Here is a 15,504-nt window from a genome sequence, read left to right on the forward strand (position 1 = left end):
TTGCTAACGAGCACTTCAAACACTGTGCGTTCGTCTTTGTGCAATAGAAACTCTCGTTCTGCGTTCAGAGAACGCCTGGTTCGTGTCCCAGGCACCAAACGCAGGCGAGCGCGAGCTCTAGTTTAGGAGAATTCAGGTTCCTGGGGGGAAAAAAAAAAATAGAATCCCTTTGGGTTGGCTCCAGCAGCACGGTGGGGTCTTGGGTTAGAAGGTCCACCATCGCCCGGCAGCGTTAATGCTCGTAAGGCTCAGTCTCACCCGGCGTACTCGTAGGTCTGTCAGCGTTCACGAAACACTCGTGGACTTCAGCCGTCGCTAACTGCAGCCGTGTCCTTCGGTGCCATTAGTAATACATGCTGTCTTCATGTCCGTGCCCAGAGCCGTACCGTCTCTGGATGGCGAGGCACTGTAAAGTCATTCCAGTCTAAATTTGGGGTTGTAAAGAACAGGCTTTCACCCACCGGCATCCTCAGCCCTGACCAGCGCTTGTGTGTTATTTTTTTCAAGCTTGCTCTCTCTACGGCATCATAAGGTGAAATACACAAAGGTGGTTTGTAATTAGGAAAACAATCTAATATTACCTATTTATGAGATTAATTTTAACAGTTTCTTTTTTGAGGTTTGTTTTTGTTTGATATAAACACAACAGGAGTATACATATCCCCTAAATGGACGTTGGAGAAAGTTTGGGCTGTCCTAGCGATGGAGCGGGGTGGTGTCGGCTCGTCGTAGTATCCATATCGTTGTGCCCCTGTTGTGTTTTCTAGAGCAATCATTTAAAAAAAAAAAATATTTTATCTAAATGCCTAATAAATAATATTATTTAAATAGTTTTAAAATAATTTAGGACTGAGAATAAGGAGCCTCAGTTGTGAGAGAAGAGACTTAAAATATACAGAGAGAGAAAATACCCTTAGCCTCCTAGAGCCTCTACTGAGAATTTCATGAAGATGCAGTGCCCCTTTGTCAAAGTACGTTGCGGTTACTCAAGAGTGTTAATTTAAAATGAGAGACTGGTTTCCTGTGATGTTCATCTTTGTTGGCATATGTTTGAATTTCTGAATTCAGAGCTGATTTTCTTCTTATTCAAAGTTGGTCAAGGTAAAAAAAAAAAAAAAAAAAAAGAAAAACGAAAAAAAATCACCTTGTGCAGCAGCAGCTTTTCCTGGTGTGAACTCTGGAAATACACGTTGTGAATTGATCTTTGTCACGGAGGAGTCGTTTAGTTTTCTTGCAGTGTCAAAACACGTTCAGACAGGCTTTCCCTGGCTAGGTAGCACTTGGTGAGCGAGCGAGAGAAACGCTGCATAAGCCAAACTGAAAACCGTTGCGTTAGAAATTCCCCCTGCTCGACGCGGGGGAGCGTGTGTCTGCACGAGGGACGATGCAAAGGGCCTCCGGCCAGCGCTGATCCAGCCGGCCCCGCCATAAAACCTAACAGTGGGCAAAGATGGAAGGTGCTGAGCTAGTTGCAGGGCACATCACCACTTCTGTGGATTTGGAAGCAAATTTGCACTTTGCCTTTCGAGGGTGTCCCACTAAAAACCATCAGATGAATTTCCCAGGTGAGGTTCTTTCCTTCTGGCATAGTCTGAAAGAAGAAAAACAAAAAAAAGCCCTATGGTAACTATTGGATAACCTCTGCAAAAGAAAAAAGGTTGTTCCTGTCAGAATACTCTATGCATTTCTGTGTTGGAAAGCATTTTCTACCGTTCCTTTTCCGAAAGCGGGCACCGCGCGCCCCACTCGCTGGAAATGCTGCGAGAATGTCAAACGTACGAATTTGGACGTTAATTCCAAAGCAGATGGAGGCTGGCTGGGGGGGGAAATGTTCTTTTTTTTGTTGTTTTTTTTTAATTGTTTCCCTCATATCCCTTTTCATTTTTTTATTAAAAAATTAACTCTTTGCATTTGTGCAATAACTACTTGCCATGATAATGGGCAGACCTTTGAAATGCCCCGACTACTAACACAGCACAAGATGAACTCAAACAGAAAGTGGTGTACTTTTTCCTGAGAACTTTTTTTTTTTTTTTTTAATAATAAGCTCAGTTTTTACCCCAGTGTATTGTGGTGTCTTACATTTTTAGCAGTATTTTATATTTTTTCTGTAACGCACTAAGTCTTAGATGTTTTTAGAGCTTGTTTGTTATATTCACAATCACAGATTTAAAAAAAAAAAAAAAAAGATCCTCACAAAGACCCAATTGACCAAAAAAAAAGTGTCATTTTTTTGTACAAGTAGCTTTGAGAAGCCCACATTGTGTTGCTGTGACTCATCTTTTGTAACATTTTCTTTCTCGGTATTTGTTTAAACATAAAAGTAAGAGTTTATATGGCTGGCAGTAGCAGGGCAGCGCTCCCTCCGTCAGCAGAATGGCATTGTTTCTTCCGTCTTTGTTTGGTTAGCCATATAATGTTTGTTCTCAGCACTGTACAACGGTCCCTATATGATATGGAGAAGCAATATCACTGTATGAAACTCACACGATGTATTATTATTATTATTATTCACTAGCACCCTAGGTGTGATAATTGAAGTAAATATCTTTTATACAAACACAATTACGTGTGGGCTGTCTTTATTAAGGTGAGACCTGAGTCCAAGCAGCAAACATTTACATTGGTGGCTCTGTTTCGGTGATGGCCCGGGGAATGAAGGGGCTGGGTTTGGTGGGGATTTGTGTTTGACCAGGGGAGGAAAATTTACTTTTTGTGTATCAGTTTTGGGGGGGGAGGGGGAAGTGTTTTCAATACCTTAAATATCGAAGCGTTAGATTTCCAAACTGTGTCCTATTTCCAGTGAAATTCAAGTGTGACGATTCCTGCTGCAGTCAGTGGGAGGCGGACACCTGCCTTCGTGGACGGAAAAGATGTATTTTGGGTCTGAGACTGCAAGGGGGATTGTTCTGAGCACCATAATGATATATTAGCTAATTTTAAAAAATCAGATTAAAGATGTCTGAGGTCAGAAGTGCTTTACATTCAAAAATGAAAATGTAAAAGAATTTTGCCAGATATTTGACTCACTGTTTATTTTTACAGATACTTTATATAAATTCCTCTTCTAGTGCCTTACAAGATGTTGTTCCTATAAATATACTCAGTGTTTACAGAGTCTAGAATTTTAAGTTTGGTAAGGAACAGATGTTTTAATCCATCAGTGGAATTATATATTAAAAACCAGTAGAATAAAGCTCTAGCTTGGATACTGTGGGCTTTCAGGTAGAGCGCGTGTGCGTGTGTGTGCTTGCCCGCGCGCTGCTGTTTCACCTGGCGTGCTCATGTCTGGGTTTGGAATCGTGACTTGGAGGTTATTTTGAGGGACCTACGTTTATTTACATCGTCTCCTGCAAGTACATATCTTACATCTTTTTCCTACCAGGCTGTAAGCTTGTGTGTTGTGTGCCTCCTTGTAGGCTGTTTCATGTTGATGAGGGTATATTGAGCGTGGCATGAGGAGTTTTGGAGGGCCAGGCTGAAAATGTGCTGTAGTTCTGTCCCGGAAAGCCTAGCTGGCCGTCCTGGAGAGCAGGGAGTCGGGCTGGGCTTTCCCAGCGCGCTCCCTCCCTTCCAGCCCTGGCCGGGTCCCATCCAGCTGGTGTCGGGCTCGGGCAGCCTGGTGCAGCGTAGCACTTCACCCAAGTCAGTGCTTGTGGTCAATGTGTGTCTTGGCCGTGTTTAGCTTTGATTAGTTCTGCGGGAGTGGGTGGGATGCTCTTCAAGATGTATTGAAAATGCTATTTAATGCCTTCATTTCATTTATAAATGTGTTTTCTGCTTTTGAAACATCTGTAACACGTTGTTCATGTGATGTAAAGGTTCCAGGTTTAACACTTTTTTTCCCTCCTCCTATTTAATGACTGGTCAAACTGTTGGTTGCTATTCATGGCATTATCTTGTATAATTTGACCCTAATCATTTTAAGCTTGATACTAAACATCTACACTTTTAAAGTGTTATGACTGAAGTTGGTTAATTTGTATATTTATAACCTGCCCTTTTCTTTAGGTATGGTGGTATTGGCACTGAACTACTAAAATCACACACATGGTCATAAGCAAAAGATGCATTATACCTGTGAAAGCACAGGCCTGGTACAGAAGAAGCTGGAGAGGGTTCATTGTAGCTCAGAAGCATGCATTGAGGGTAAAGCCAGACTGTCTTCTCAAGCCTAAATCTCCAAAACTTTATTTTTGGGAAGCTGGGAAGACAACCAAAGCCACAAGAATGCATCTCAGAAGTCAGGAGCAGATACTTAACGGCCTTCCATGGAGACAGTTGGATCTTCCCTGATAGCTTTATTGGTAGCCCTTCAAAAGGGTGTCAAAAATCTCCTTTTCAGAAGGAGAAGTGTATGCTGTGTGTTCCCATAGGCCCTTACTGGTCAGCACTGGGGCGTACCTGTATCTCACCACTGTTTCTGCTGGTAAATAGCTGCTTCTGGAGTTAGATGCTGTAGCAAGGGTGAGGTTTTGCATAGGAAATATTACAGGCGTTTGCTGAGTTAATGGGGGAAATCCTTGGTTGTGGCATCCTTAGGTGCAGGAATAAGTTAGCACCAGGTGAGCACCTCAGTGCCACAGGTACTGGCCATGGGCCTGCTCCTGCCCCACAGCTGGTGCGAGGTAGTTTGTCTTTCAGTGGGAAGGGGGGTGGTTTTTTATATGGCATCATGTCCCCACCAGGTAAGAACATACTGTGAGCAGCTGGCGGGGTGCTTTTGGGCCCCACTTCTTTCCATTTCAAAATGCTATCATTTTCTTCTAAGTATTTCTGTTTTAATGGAAGTGGTGAAGAAATTGTGTACTTGCCAACAGAGGGCTTCAGAAAACATGATTTGATTACAGTAGAGCATTTTATTTTCTTTTTGCTCCAAGCTATGGGAAACTGATAAGAAAATTCAAACTGTTTTCTTGAACTCTTCCTAGTTACCCATGTAATTATCTTAGTACCCTTGGAAATAATCCGTTCTTCTATGAAATCTCTATCCTTACAGGGAGAATTTAAGTGGTACTGTGTTTCTTTGCTGGGGGCTGTTTATTTTGGAGTGGCTGGGCCAGGAGGAAAGGGAAGGAGAAATCCTTCAAACCCTTCCTTCCTGGCAGGCCCTCAAAATTCCAGATTCATCATGAAAAGAAAGGGGGAAAAGGAGGGGAGGGAGCAGAAATCTTGCCTGCACCTCCTCTGCCGGCAGAGAAGCCCGGGGAGCTGAGTGAGCTGCTGTAGGGCGGGCACTCATCTCGCTGCAGCTTGGTAGCTCAGTTTGCCCTTCCCCAAGGCCGCTTTCACAGGTGTACCTAAGGGCCCTGACGACAAGGGCTGCAGGGGATTCAAGGAAGGATGCTCATGTTTTGTCATGAGCATGGCAGCTAGGGTGAAGAGGTCTTTTCCCTGTCCTCCCAACCCTTTGTCACTTGGGCAGATGAAGTCTCAAATTTTGTCCTCAGGGTGTTGGATGTGATCTGCTTTCTACTGTCCCTATTTTTTCTTGTCTTTTTAACGGCACACACAAGTAAAAATGAGAAAGGTTGTTCTTGCTGCCTTCGCTGGTGCCAGTCCCAGCCCCTGCCATCTAGGACAGCACATCTTCTGCATACATCCCTGTCACTGAAGGTTCTTGATGTCTTCTCCTACAGCCTCTGGGTCTCTAGAGCAACCTCATCACTTCATTCTTGGAGCTTTTCCAGGGCTGGTAACTGTGGCTAAAGACTAGGTAGGTTGTGCTAGGAGTTGCAGATGGCTTTTAGAGATGTCGTCATTCCTTTCTTTTAATCATCTGCTTTCTTTTTTTGCCCTTTTAGAAAGCTTGCAGAAGGCCTGATCAGAGAATAATCTTGTGGCAGGTACGGAGGTGATAAACAAAAGACAGCCTGATTGCTACCCATAGGCAAAGGTGCAGGCTGAGATGATTCCCAGACTAACATAATCCAGGCATTTTGGCTACTCAGGTGCTTTTGGAGCTGCCTGACCTTTCCTCCCTCTCTGGAGATTTCTGGAGAGGTTGATTTAAAATGTCCCAAAAGCCCAGTTCTTGTGTGACTTCTGTAGTGTTAGTAGGATCTCTGGAGCACTTGATCTCCAATATCTTATACTCATTCTGGGAAGATTCTTGGAAGATATACGTCCTTTGGGTGATGGTGATGTTTCTTCATTGCTTTATGTGAGGTGAGGGGGACCTCAGGAGATGGCTCAGCTGGGCTTTTGCACTACAACCTGCTCTTCAGCCTTTACCTCTGAACAAATTTGCACCACGGAGGACTCTGCTAGATTTGAGAGACAGGGCTCTCAAAAAGAAATGTTAAATCTTTCCCTTCTGCCTTGTCCTGTTTCTCAGCCTGCTGACAGCTCACAGCAATGGTGGCCCCAAGGAAAAGGCTTTGCATAAAGTTCAGACAGACTGAATGACTCCCATGCAGCTCTGGACCATGCAGAAATGCTGTCCCACTCTATGTAAAGGTCAAGACAGAACTAGAACCATTGAGATGTGTAACACTGAAAGGCCTTTGTCAGCCTTCCTGTTGCAGGAAGGATTTTGGCTCAGATCTTTCTTCCTTGGCATCTTCATAGACCAAAAAGAGGACAGAGAAAATCACCTGGTTCATCCAGGACTCAATCTGCAGCTTATGGACAGTGTCCCACTCATCCCTTCAGCTACAAAGTGCGGAGTCAAGTCATCTCCCTTTGATTCTCCTGGAAGGGGAGCAGGACTTTGGGCAATAACAGTACTGTCTTTTTCAGACATCCTTAAAAGCTAAATGCCAAGTATTTCAAGAGCCTGAAATTGCACCTTAGTTTATGTATAAACCTGGGTGCTCTGGCATCAGGTAGAACCGGAGGTAAGACTTTGTTGGCTTGAAAAGGCTCATGGGAGAGAGATGCCAAAAAGCCTTAGCATTTATTTCTGCATGGGGAAGAATGACCATTTCAACTTCTAAGTAACTGTCCACAGCAACATGGTCATTAACCGGAGTGGCCCAACCTGGGGAAAGGTGAACGAGGTGGAAAAACCAAAGGACCCGTGGCAAACCCAGTTTCCTGCTTCTTCCTTTGGCTCCCGCTCCTCGTCCTGGCGCGCTCCAACACCAGTGTTTGTGTTGAGTGAGTCTCCAGCTTTGTGCCTGGGTTTGTCAGCCTTCATGTCAAGGTACTCCAAGATTTAATTATCTTACCATCATCTTCCTTCCAGTCAATAAAATAGTCTTAAAACCTTTGAAGTAGTGGGTTCCAATGCACTTCAGTTGACTTCTGAGAGCATAGTTTTTCAAAGCAAGCTCCTAGCGTGCCACATCACTTCTCTGCTTGCTTTCTTATTTTTTTACAGTTATGTAAATTCAAGGAGGCCAGACAGTAATGGAGGCAGATTAAAAAGATACCATAAGGCAAATCAGGGTGTGAACTTGCAGAGCATCAGCTAATTTGCAGAAACTGCCCATGTGTGTGCTCCTACCCTGCAGATCCCGTCAGCAATACCACTTACCTCTGATTTCCTCCGGGCTCAGAGGATACACATGAGCAGTTACTCCAGTCTCGTGGATGTGTAGCAAGTTACAGCCTATCTCACCCCAAGGTGATTTATTCATCTGTCTGTATCCTCAGTAATCGAGCCACCATCTTACGGAAAGATTGCCTCTCATTTATTTATGTCTGGCCTTATAACTTCAAACTAAGTTGCTAGTATGTCTTAATTTTCTCCATCTGTGAAAACAGATGCTGTTTATTTTGGATGATTTGCCAAGGGAGTCCAATTGCTGGGGCTTGTTACAGGAGTCAAAGTTGCTGTTGCTCCGTGACAGTGCTGGGCTCGCTGTCTCGCAGGCGCTCCCGATGAGCCCCTACATCTGCTGGGCTCCGAGCTACCCGCGAATGTGCCCATGGAGCCTCGAGCTCCAGGACTTTTTTCCTTGATATTCACTACAAGGATTTTAACTTGCAGCTTTGGAGGAGTGCAAGACTGGTGGTGCTACCCACAATGAAAGAAGTGTGAATTCATCTAAATCTTCTATTCTCGATTGAGGACCGTTTTGTTTCCTCTCTGCGCGAGACACCTTTGTGTCTCACCGCATGGCCTGTCCGCACAGACACTTCACATATTTTTCAGAAACGTGCATCTCTTGGCAATGCCACCTCAGGCAGTGGGTTGGAGGCACGCTTAGACTTCCCAAGGAAGATGTCTTCTTTACAGCGTCCTCGCTGAGCAGAGGCTCTTTCTAATCACTCATTCAGTTTTGGGCAGGATATGATGCTGTTCAAGTGCTTTACCAGTATTATTCTTCCTAACGGATGACCAGTCTTTTGCAAAGTGGTTGGTTCCTTGCAGGGGGCCTGATCCCCCTCCCCACTCATGCGGGGCATTTCATCAGGCCAGGTGTTCAGTGATACAGAAAAGATCTGAAGATTTGGTCAGTCCTGTAGGGTGTGTGGGAAGAGGCGTGTGGCTGATTGTTGTCCTGAAAGGTGCTTCTCTTCAAGCCCAGGAGGGTCCGGCTGTGGTGTTAAGGTGCTAGCCCAAGTTCAGCTGTTGGCAGCCAAAGTTCAGTGGTTGCACTGGGGACTTGCTCGTTGCCCCGTCTTTGTTGCAGGTGGTTTCTGCCAGACTCCTGGGAGCCTGTCCACAGAAACTTTTTTTAGTAACCTATGTGTTATTGGCCAGCCAGGCCAGAGGAAAGCTCAGGGATTTAGGATCCGTGTCATGGGGAATTTGAATTAAGAAAACCCTGATCAAGAAGAGGAGTTCACCCAGCCAACTGCTCTCTAGGAACTTCACAAGTGCCCCATGCAAAACTCCTGGTCCAGCTCCCATCTGCTCTCCCACCTTCTCAAGGACTCCCAGAAAAGCAGAAGGCATTTGTCAGTAACGATCCCGTCTCAGCTCCTTGTTTTCTGTCTATCAGGTGGAGCTGGCAGGGAAAAACCAGACCTGCCTGTGCCAAGCAGCACCGCGGTACGGCACCAGGCAGGGCGGGCGGGTGACTTCTGCTGGCATTCAGTTGCCCAGTTGCTGCATTTCATCACTTTTCTCCATAAGGTGATGGCAACGTCAGGCCTCTTTCTCCATTGCCTCAAAAGTCACGAACTACAGAGTTTGAGGCTAAAGATACATGGTTTCAAATCCTCGTTTCCCCAGGGCTTCACCTTCTTTGTCCCATTATCTTCTGCAGTACCTCTCCGTCTTCCGCAGCTTTTGAGGTATTTGCACATCTGAAGGGTCGGAGCGAGGGCTTTGCAGCACAGCAGCTTAGAGAAGACAAAGGCAGATTTTCCTTTGCTGGCTCTCAATGCCTGAACTGACCTGCCTTCCTGGGAGAGCCATCCACCCGCTGCTGGAGGTGAAGGGTTGCTGGCAGAGAAGTGGGGAGCTTGCAGGTGGCCACTGCCCCTTTGAAAAAAGAAAGTTATGATTAAAAAAAAAAACACCAAAAAACAACTGTGAAAAGAGAGACTCAAGGGGAGATGAGAGAGAAGCTCCATGCGTTTTGGTTGCTTTCAGTGTTAGGCATGGTTCCAGTCTTTTCTGTTTTCATGGATGGTTTGTAGAAGAGTGGCCAATGCTGACGCAGTGAAACCCAGGGGAGGAAGGACATGGCTTTCTTTAAAACTGGGAGATGTGGTTTTTTGGTGACCCTTTTTTCTCCTAAGCAAGCTGAAAAACTCAGTCCATGTAACTCAAAAGCAAAAAAAGAGATCATTTAAGAGAGAAACTTGGGAGCTGGGATCCAGGGCGCAGGTCTTCAGCAGGACGCCAAAGCTCAGTTCTGCAGAGGTTTTCTGGGCAGGGTGGGAGGCAGGGACCGTGTCCCGCTCCAGCCAGCCCTCCGCTCTGCCCGTGGCCGTGGCGCAGCCCAGGCACGCCGGCAGCAGCATCAGGCCCTTTGCACGATGCTCAGGGCTGCCTTGTGCAGAATTGGGCCCTACAGCCCATGTTTGGCTAGTAATAGCTTCCCAATTACATTTTAATGCAATTTAAAGAGACAGGCAATTAAATAATTAACCGTAGGGAAGAGGTTTTCTTCTTTCCAAATCTTGTTAATGCAAATATTTTGCATCAGGCCACCCATATTTCAGGAGCAGGCAGCAATTCTCCATTTCTTGAGAAACACTGACCTCCAGTGGGACCGCACCTTTACCGCAGCTGCTCCTGGCTCGCTCCTGAGCCTTTTATTTGGGGCCTAGAAAATGCAAATAGACAGGGGAAAAAAATAAATCCATGCGTTCTGTCTGAAGCATGTGCCACCTCCCTTTCCCTGCAGGCAGGCTTGGTGCCTTACGAATAACATAGGAATTGCATTTCTGACAAAAAGGGGGAAATTTCCACCGGCCAAGCTCCTGCTTCATGGGAAAGCAGCGTTGGCTTTGGGTATGATTTCATTCGAGGCCCCATCGCTGCTGCTCTGAGTCCAGCCCTCCCGGCCAGGCTCTGCAGGGCATCGAGCCCTGTTCAAGGACCCCCTCTGCAGCTGGTTTTGGGGTGCATGGGGCAGCTCCCAGCCCAGCAGGACTGGGTGAGCTGGAATTGAGCTGCACACACTTTGCACCTCTTGTCTGAAGTCTTCAGAGAGGGTAGGAGACCCCCGGGCGCAACAGTCTGCCCTCGCTTCTCCTCCAGCACGGCTGCTTCCCAGGCAGCCTTTGTGTTTCTTGCTCCCTGGCTGTTGATAAATGAGGATTTTTGCCTTCCAGCCGTCTGGAATTCAGGGGAATAATTACCACGGGAATTATCAGGGAGGAACTGGAACAGCTGGGACCTGAGCTTTCACCCACCTGGAAATCCAGGCACAGAGATGTATCCTGCATCCCTGCGGCGGGGAGGCTGGTGGTGCAAAACGCAGGGTCTGCACCTTGATCTGAGCTTTTTTTCAGCCAGGCAGAGGCCCAGGCGTTGCTGGCAACAAGGGAGAAAGGTGGAACGAGCAGATTGCTGCTGCAGGACAGGGCTCCTGCTTGCTGATGCTCTGTTTCGGGATGGATTTGCAAAGGAAGCGAGGAGCTTGCCCCGCGGTGCTGGTCCTGCGCCTCTCGCTGTAGCTGCGTTTTGGCCCTGTCTCTCCATTGCTTCACATCTGGGCTGGGGTTATATGAGGGGAACGAGAGGCTTTTGTTTTGCTCCTGGAGCATTCCAGCCTGTTGTGGTTTAGGGCGTGGGTTTTACTCTGGGGGGCAACTGGAAAGAGGGCTCGTTTGTCGAAAATTGGCTGAGCGGGGATGCTGGTGGCTGCACAGCCTTGCCCAGCACCTCGGGACAGGATTGGTCTCACCTGAGCCCCTCCTAGGACATGTTCCCCAGCCAGCTCCAACCCCCTGTGGCACTGTCTGTGCCGTGCGTGCCTGTCCCGGCGCCCGCGGCTGGGGATGTCCTGCCCGGAGCCCACCTCCATCGCACCTTTTCTGTGCAGACCAGACCCGGGGATCGGTTTGTGGGCTCAGCTCCCCCTATCCCTCTCCAGGTCCTCCCGCTCTGCCCAGCCAGGGTGCTGCCAGGTACCCCTGGGGCACTAAAAATATTTTACCGATGCATTTGAAGCAGCCATGCCCGTGCAAGCAGCTGCCTGCTCGCATTGCCTCCAGCACTGGGACATGGTGCTGGTCTTGCCTGGGGATGGCTGCCCACAGCGTGGTCCCTCCTGCTGCCCCCAGAAATAAGGGGAAAATGGGGTTGCTGCCTGTGAGTTGGCTTTGGTGCTCCAGGTGGGGGTTTCTGAGCTTTTTGGTGTCCCCTTGGCAAAACTGGGGGTTTTAGGCCACCCCTGGTTGACGGCCGTGGCTCTGTTTTCCAGTGCGCTGTGCGGAGCTGCAGATCCAGCTGACGGAGGCCGTGTCCACGCTGGCTGGCCAGAAGGAGCTTATCGCCAAGCTGGAGCACGACCTCAGCACCATCCAGGCCCTGTCCACCGTGCATCGCCCGGATGCTGAGGTAACCCCAACCCACAGCGCTCGGCTCCTGGCAGTGGGTAGGGACCACTCAAAATGTCCCCGGGGGTTGACCGTCACTGATAGAGGGGCCAACAGCAGGCATGAGCGTTGTTTTATTACCTCTTCTTTTTTTTTTTTCTTTTTTTTTTTCCCCTCTCTTTTCTTTCTTTCTCACGACTTGCCCAGCAGAGGGTTGCATCGTGCCCATGCAGTGGGATGGTGCTGGCATGGGAGGGGTAGCGGTGTTGGCATCCAGGGACTGTCCAGCCCTTCTCCTTCCTGGGGAAAGGATGGGATGTGAGGGTTGAATACCAGCCTCTCGGTGTTGTCGCGGGCTTGATCCTTGCCGGTGCCTGTTTGGCAGCAATGCTTCCCATGAGGCTGTGGGTGCTAGGGCAGTAGCAGGACCCAGAAGGGGTTTGCTTTGACCAGGCACCTTCGGGTGGGTGGGAAACGCTTAATCCCTTGTGCCTCTGCTGCCCAGGGTGCGGCCGTCCCCAGCCTGGAGAAGATACCCGAGCCCATCAAGGAGGCCACGGCGCTGTTTTACGGTGAGAGGCGGGCGTGAAGCTGGGGCCGTGCTGCACGCCGAGGTGCTGATGGGTGCCATCCGGTGCCATGGGCAGGGTTGTCACCTCCGGGGATGGCGGCATGAGGATGCTGCTAAGCAGGCACAGACATCACCTGCTCAGTGTGTCCTTCACTGGGGCCAGTGATGGGTTTTCCATGCTCGGCACGGTTTGCTGGTCCTCCGGCTGCTCCTGAGACAGCGCAGCGGGCCCGTGCCGGGCTGGACTCCGTGCTGAGCCGGTGAACCCAGGCTGAACCAAACACCCTGTGCTTTAACTCCTGCTCTTTCCGCACCAAACCCCCTCCAGAGCCAGGGAGCTAAACATTTCCTTTACGTTGGCTCCTGCGCAGAGGTCTGCAGGAGAAAATGAATCAAACAAATAACGACACTTGGCTCCTCTGGAAGAAAACCCACTTCCTTTCCTTTTTTACTTTTTTTTTGTTCTTTTTTGTTTTGAAAAGTTTTGAAAACACACAGTAAACAATATCACAGCAACAGTCCCACCAAGCCAAACAACCTGCAGCCACCCATCCTGCGCTATGAATAGCTCCTCTGTGCAGCCGGTTGAGTCACGGCCTCGGGGACGTATTTCTCCTTGGCTGTGGATGCCTCCTGCTGCCGGGAAGGCAGAGCGGGGAGGGATGGCTGCAGCCCCCCAGGCACCTGCAGAGCCCCATCGCGGGGGGCAGCTGTGTGGGGCACCCACAAAATGGGGCTCCTGGGCACGGCAAGCTGGCGATGGCTGTGGGCGAGCAGCCCCTGCTTCGCTGGGGTGGCTGAAAGAGGAGAAAGTACAAAATGGGGGGGACTGTTTTGCAAGGAGGGGCAGGGGAGAGAAGAGTACGTGGATGGAGGGGCTGGTTGTGGCGCTGGGTCTTTTGTTAGGGCTACGGCTGCTGCAGAAGCTACGGGGGAGAGTCTGGCAGGGACTGCGAGGGTTGGGGTCGTGGGAAGGCAGCCACAGGTTGCACCAGATAATGCAATTGGTCTTCCCTGGGGACTGAACCTGTCCGTTCCCAGGATAAGTCCCAAAAAAATGAAAAAAGCATAAAAAATAGTCCATGTTGTAATAGCTGTGCACAGGAGTTTATCTGCCTGGGTGCCCCTGAGGTCCCGCGGTGTCGGAGCGGGGACCTCAAGCAAGTCCCGCTTGCTCCGGGGTGGATGGTGAGCATCTGCTGGGTTGTCTCTCATTCCAAGCGTTGTCCGCAGGTCACCCGCCGTCCCCCGGCACCTCGTTCCCCGAGGGGCAGGTGGACTCGCTCCTCTCCATCATCTCCAGCCAGAGGGAACGCTTCCGAGCCAGGAACCAGGAGCTGGAGGGGGTACGTCGGGTGGGGAGGGCGGCCGCGCGGGGGCTGCAGGACCTGCAGTCTGGAGCTGGCTGCTTTAATGACCTGTGGGGAATTTATTATCAGCACAACGCAGGCAGCGCCATGGCAAGCAAGAGAAAAATATATTCTGCCGTTAGCAGGACCAAAGCTTCCCCCAGCCCATCGGTGTTGCTCCAATTCAAGGACAGGTCTAAATCCCTGTTGCCTTGCAGGTGTGCTTGGCCGTCTGGCACAGCTTTCGAGGGTGCCATATAAAAAGCACCTAGGGAATGCGGTTTGGGGTAAAAACCCAATAGCTCTACAAATTGAAGTACAGCTCAAAATGACGTCTTCAAAGCCAGCAGGTTGGCTTTGCACCTCCCGTGTGGGCCAGGTCTCAGCCCAAAGCCACCCACGGCCACCTTGGCTGCCCCGGCCCATATTCAGCCATGGAGGGATCAGGTTTGTTAGTGGTTCAGGACTGGGGTTCAGCTGCAGTTTTAATTTGGGAGCAATTTTAATTCAAAGCTGGGGGATTTTAATTACTGAGAGGGGACTGACCCCAGCTGGATGCACCCATAAACCCCGCTTCTGCCTCCCACCCGGTGAGATCCTGTCCTCCCCCCGGCCTCGCTGCTAACGGCCCCCTTGCTCCCCCCACGCAGGAGAACCGCATGATGCAGCACACGGTGCACGCCCTGCAGAGCGAGCTGGACAACCTGAGAGCCGACAACATCAAGCTCTACGAGAAGATCAAGTTCCTCCAGAGCTACCCTGGGCGGGTGAGTGGCTGTCTGCCTATCTGTCCTCCAGCTGGGTTCACACGCATGGACAGACCCCAAACAGAGACCATTGCCGTCTGTGTGCAAGAGCGATGGGGAAATTGCACATTACCCACATGCACCTTGCATGCAAGTTGGAAAATGGGAGCTAATTGGGGTGAAGAAGGGTGCAGTGCTCTGCGTAGAGGAGCACGTACCCAGCCCCTCTGCTGGGAAGGTAGTTTTTAACCATGCTGAAGGTTGTCTGACATCTTTGATGTCAGAAGCTCAAATTTTCTCCCTGAAAAAGCTGCTACAAACTCCTTTGATGCTCACTGCCAGCAGCATGATGCTCCAGCAGGCAAGTCGTGCATGCTCTTGCCCAACCAGGCAGCCAGCAGTTAAACTGGGACCTCCTGCAATAAATCCCTGCAGCTAGAGCCTGAAAAATAATTCATCCTGTCATACCTATGCTCATTCCCTGCCACCCTGAATTTCTCATGGCCAGCAGAGAGAGCTGCTCGGCTTCCCGCTCTCCTGGGCGGCCAGGGCGCCTTCCCAATAGAGCAGAAACCAACCCCAAACTGTCCCAGTAATCCCAGTAACACCAGGAGGAGGCTGGGGAGCAGTGTCAGACCTTGCTGCAACTTGCTCTGCTGGTGCTGCATCCCTTGGGGGTTTCATCCCTGGAAGTCCCAGGGCTTTCACAAGCAGGTCAGGCTGCCACCTGCGGATCTTTCAATTGCAACCACTTCCTCGGTCACAGCTGGGCTATCGTGACCTCAGGCTTTCCTAATAACTGCAGAAGTGACAATAACTGAGGCAGCGACATTGGTTCGAACGCTGGCTCCTCGCCCTGCCTGCCCTGCCATTCTCCCCCGAAGCTGCTGCCTTCCCATGCTGGCTGGACTGAGTCTGTTTTATTGATGGATATTTTAATAGCATTTGG

General features: G+C 49.5%; 1 protein-coding gene across 1 annotated transcript in view; it reads left to right on the top strand.

Annotated features, from left to right (window-relative positions):
- Nucleotides 1-15,504, top strand: part of CUX1 (cut like homeobox 1) — a 282,207-nt gene that overhangs the window by 257,341 nt on the left and 9,362 nt on the right. Inside the window, exons 15-18 of the mRNA XM_082328024.1 lie at nt 11,775-11,911; nt 12,395-12,461; nt 13,694-13,806; nt 14,460-14,576. Coding sequence (XP_082184150.1) covers nt 11,775-11,911; nt 12,395-12,461; nt 13,694-13,806; nt 14,460-14,576 — 434 coding nt within the window. The remainder of the gene's footprint in view (nt 1-11,774; nt 11,912-12,394; nt 12,462-13,693; nt 13,807-14,459; nt 14,577-15,504) is intronic.

The sequence above is a fragment of the Platalea leucorodia genome (genome assembly GCF_965183815.1).
Source record: "Platalea leucorodia genome assembly, chromosome: 16".
Classification (NCBI taxonomy): domain Eukaryota; kingdom Metazoa; phylum Chordata; class Aves; order Pelecaniformes; family Threskiornithidae; genus Platalea; species Platalea leucorodia.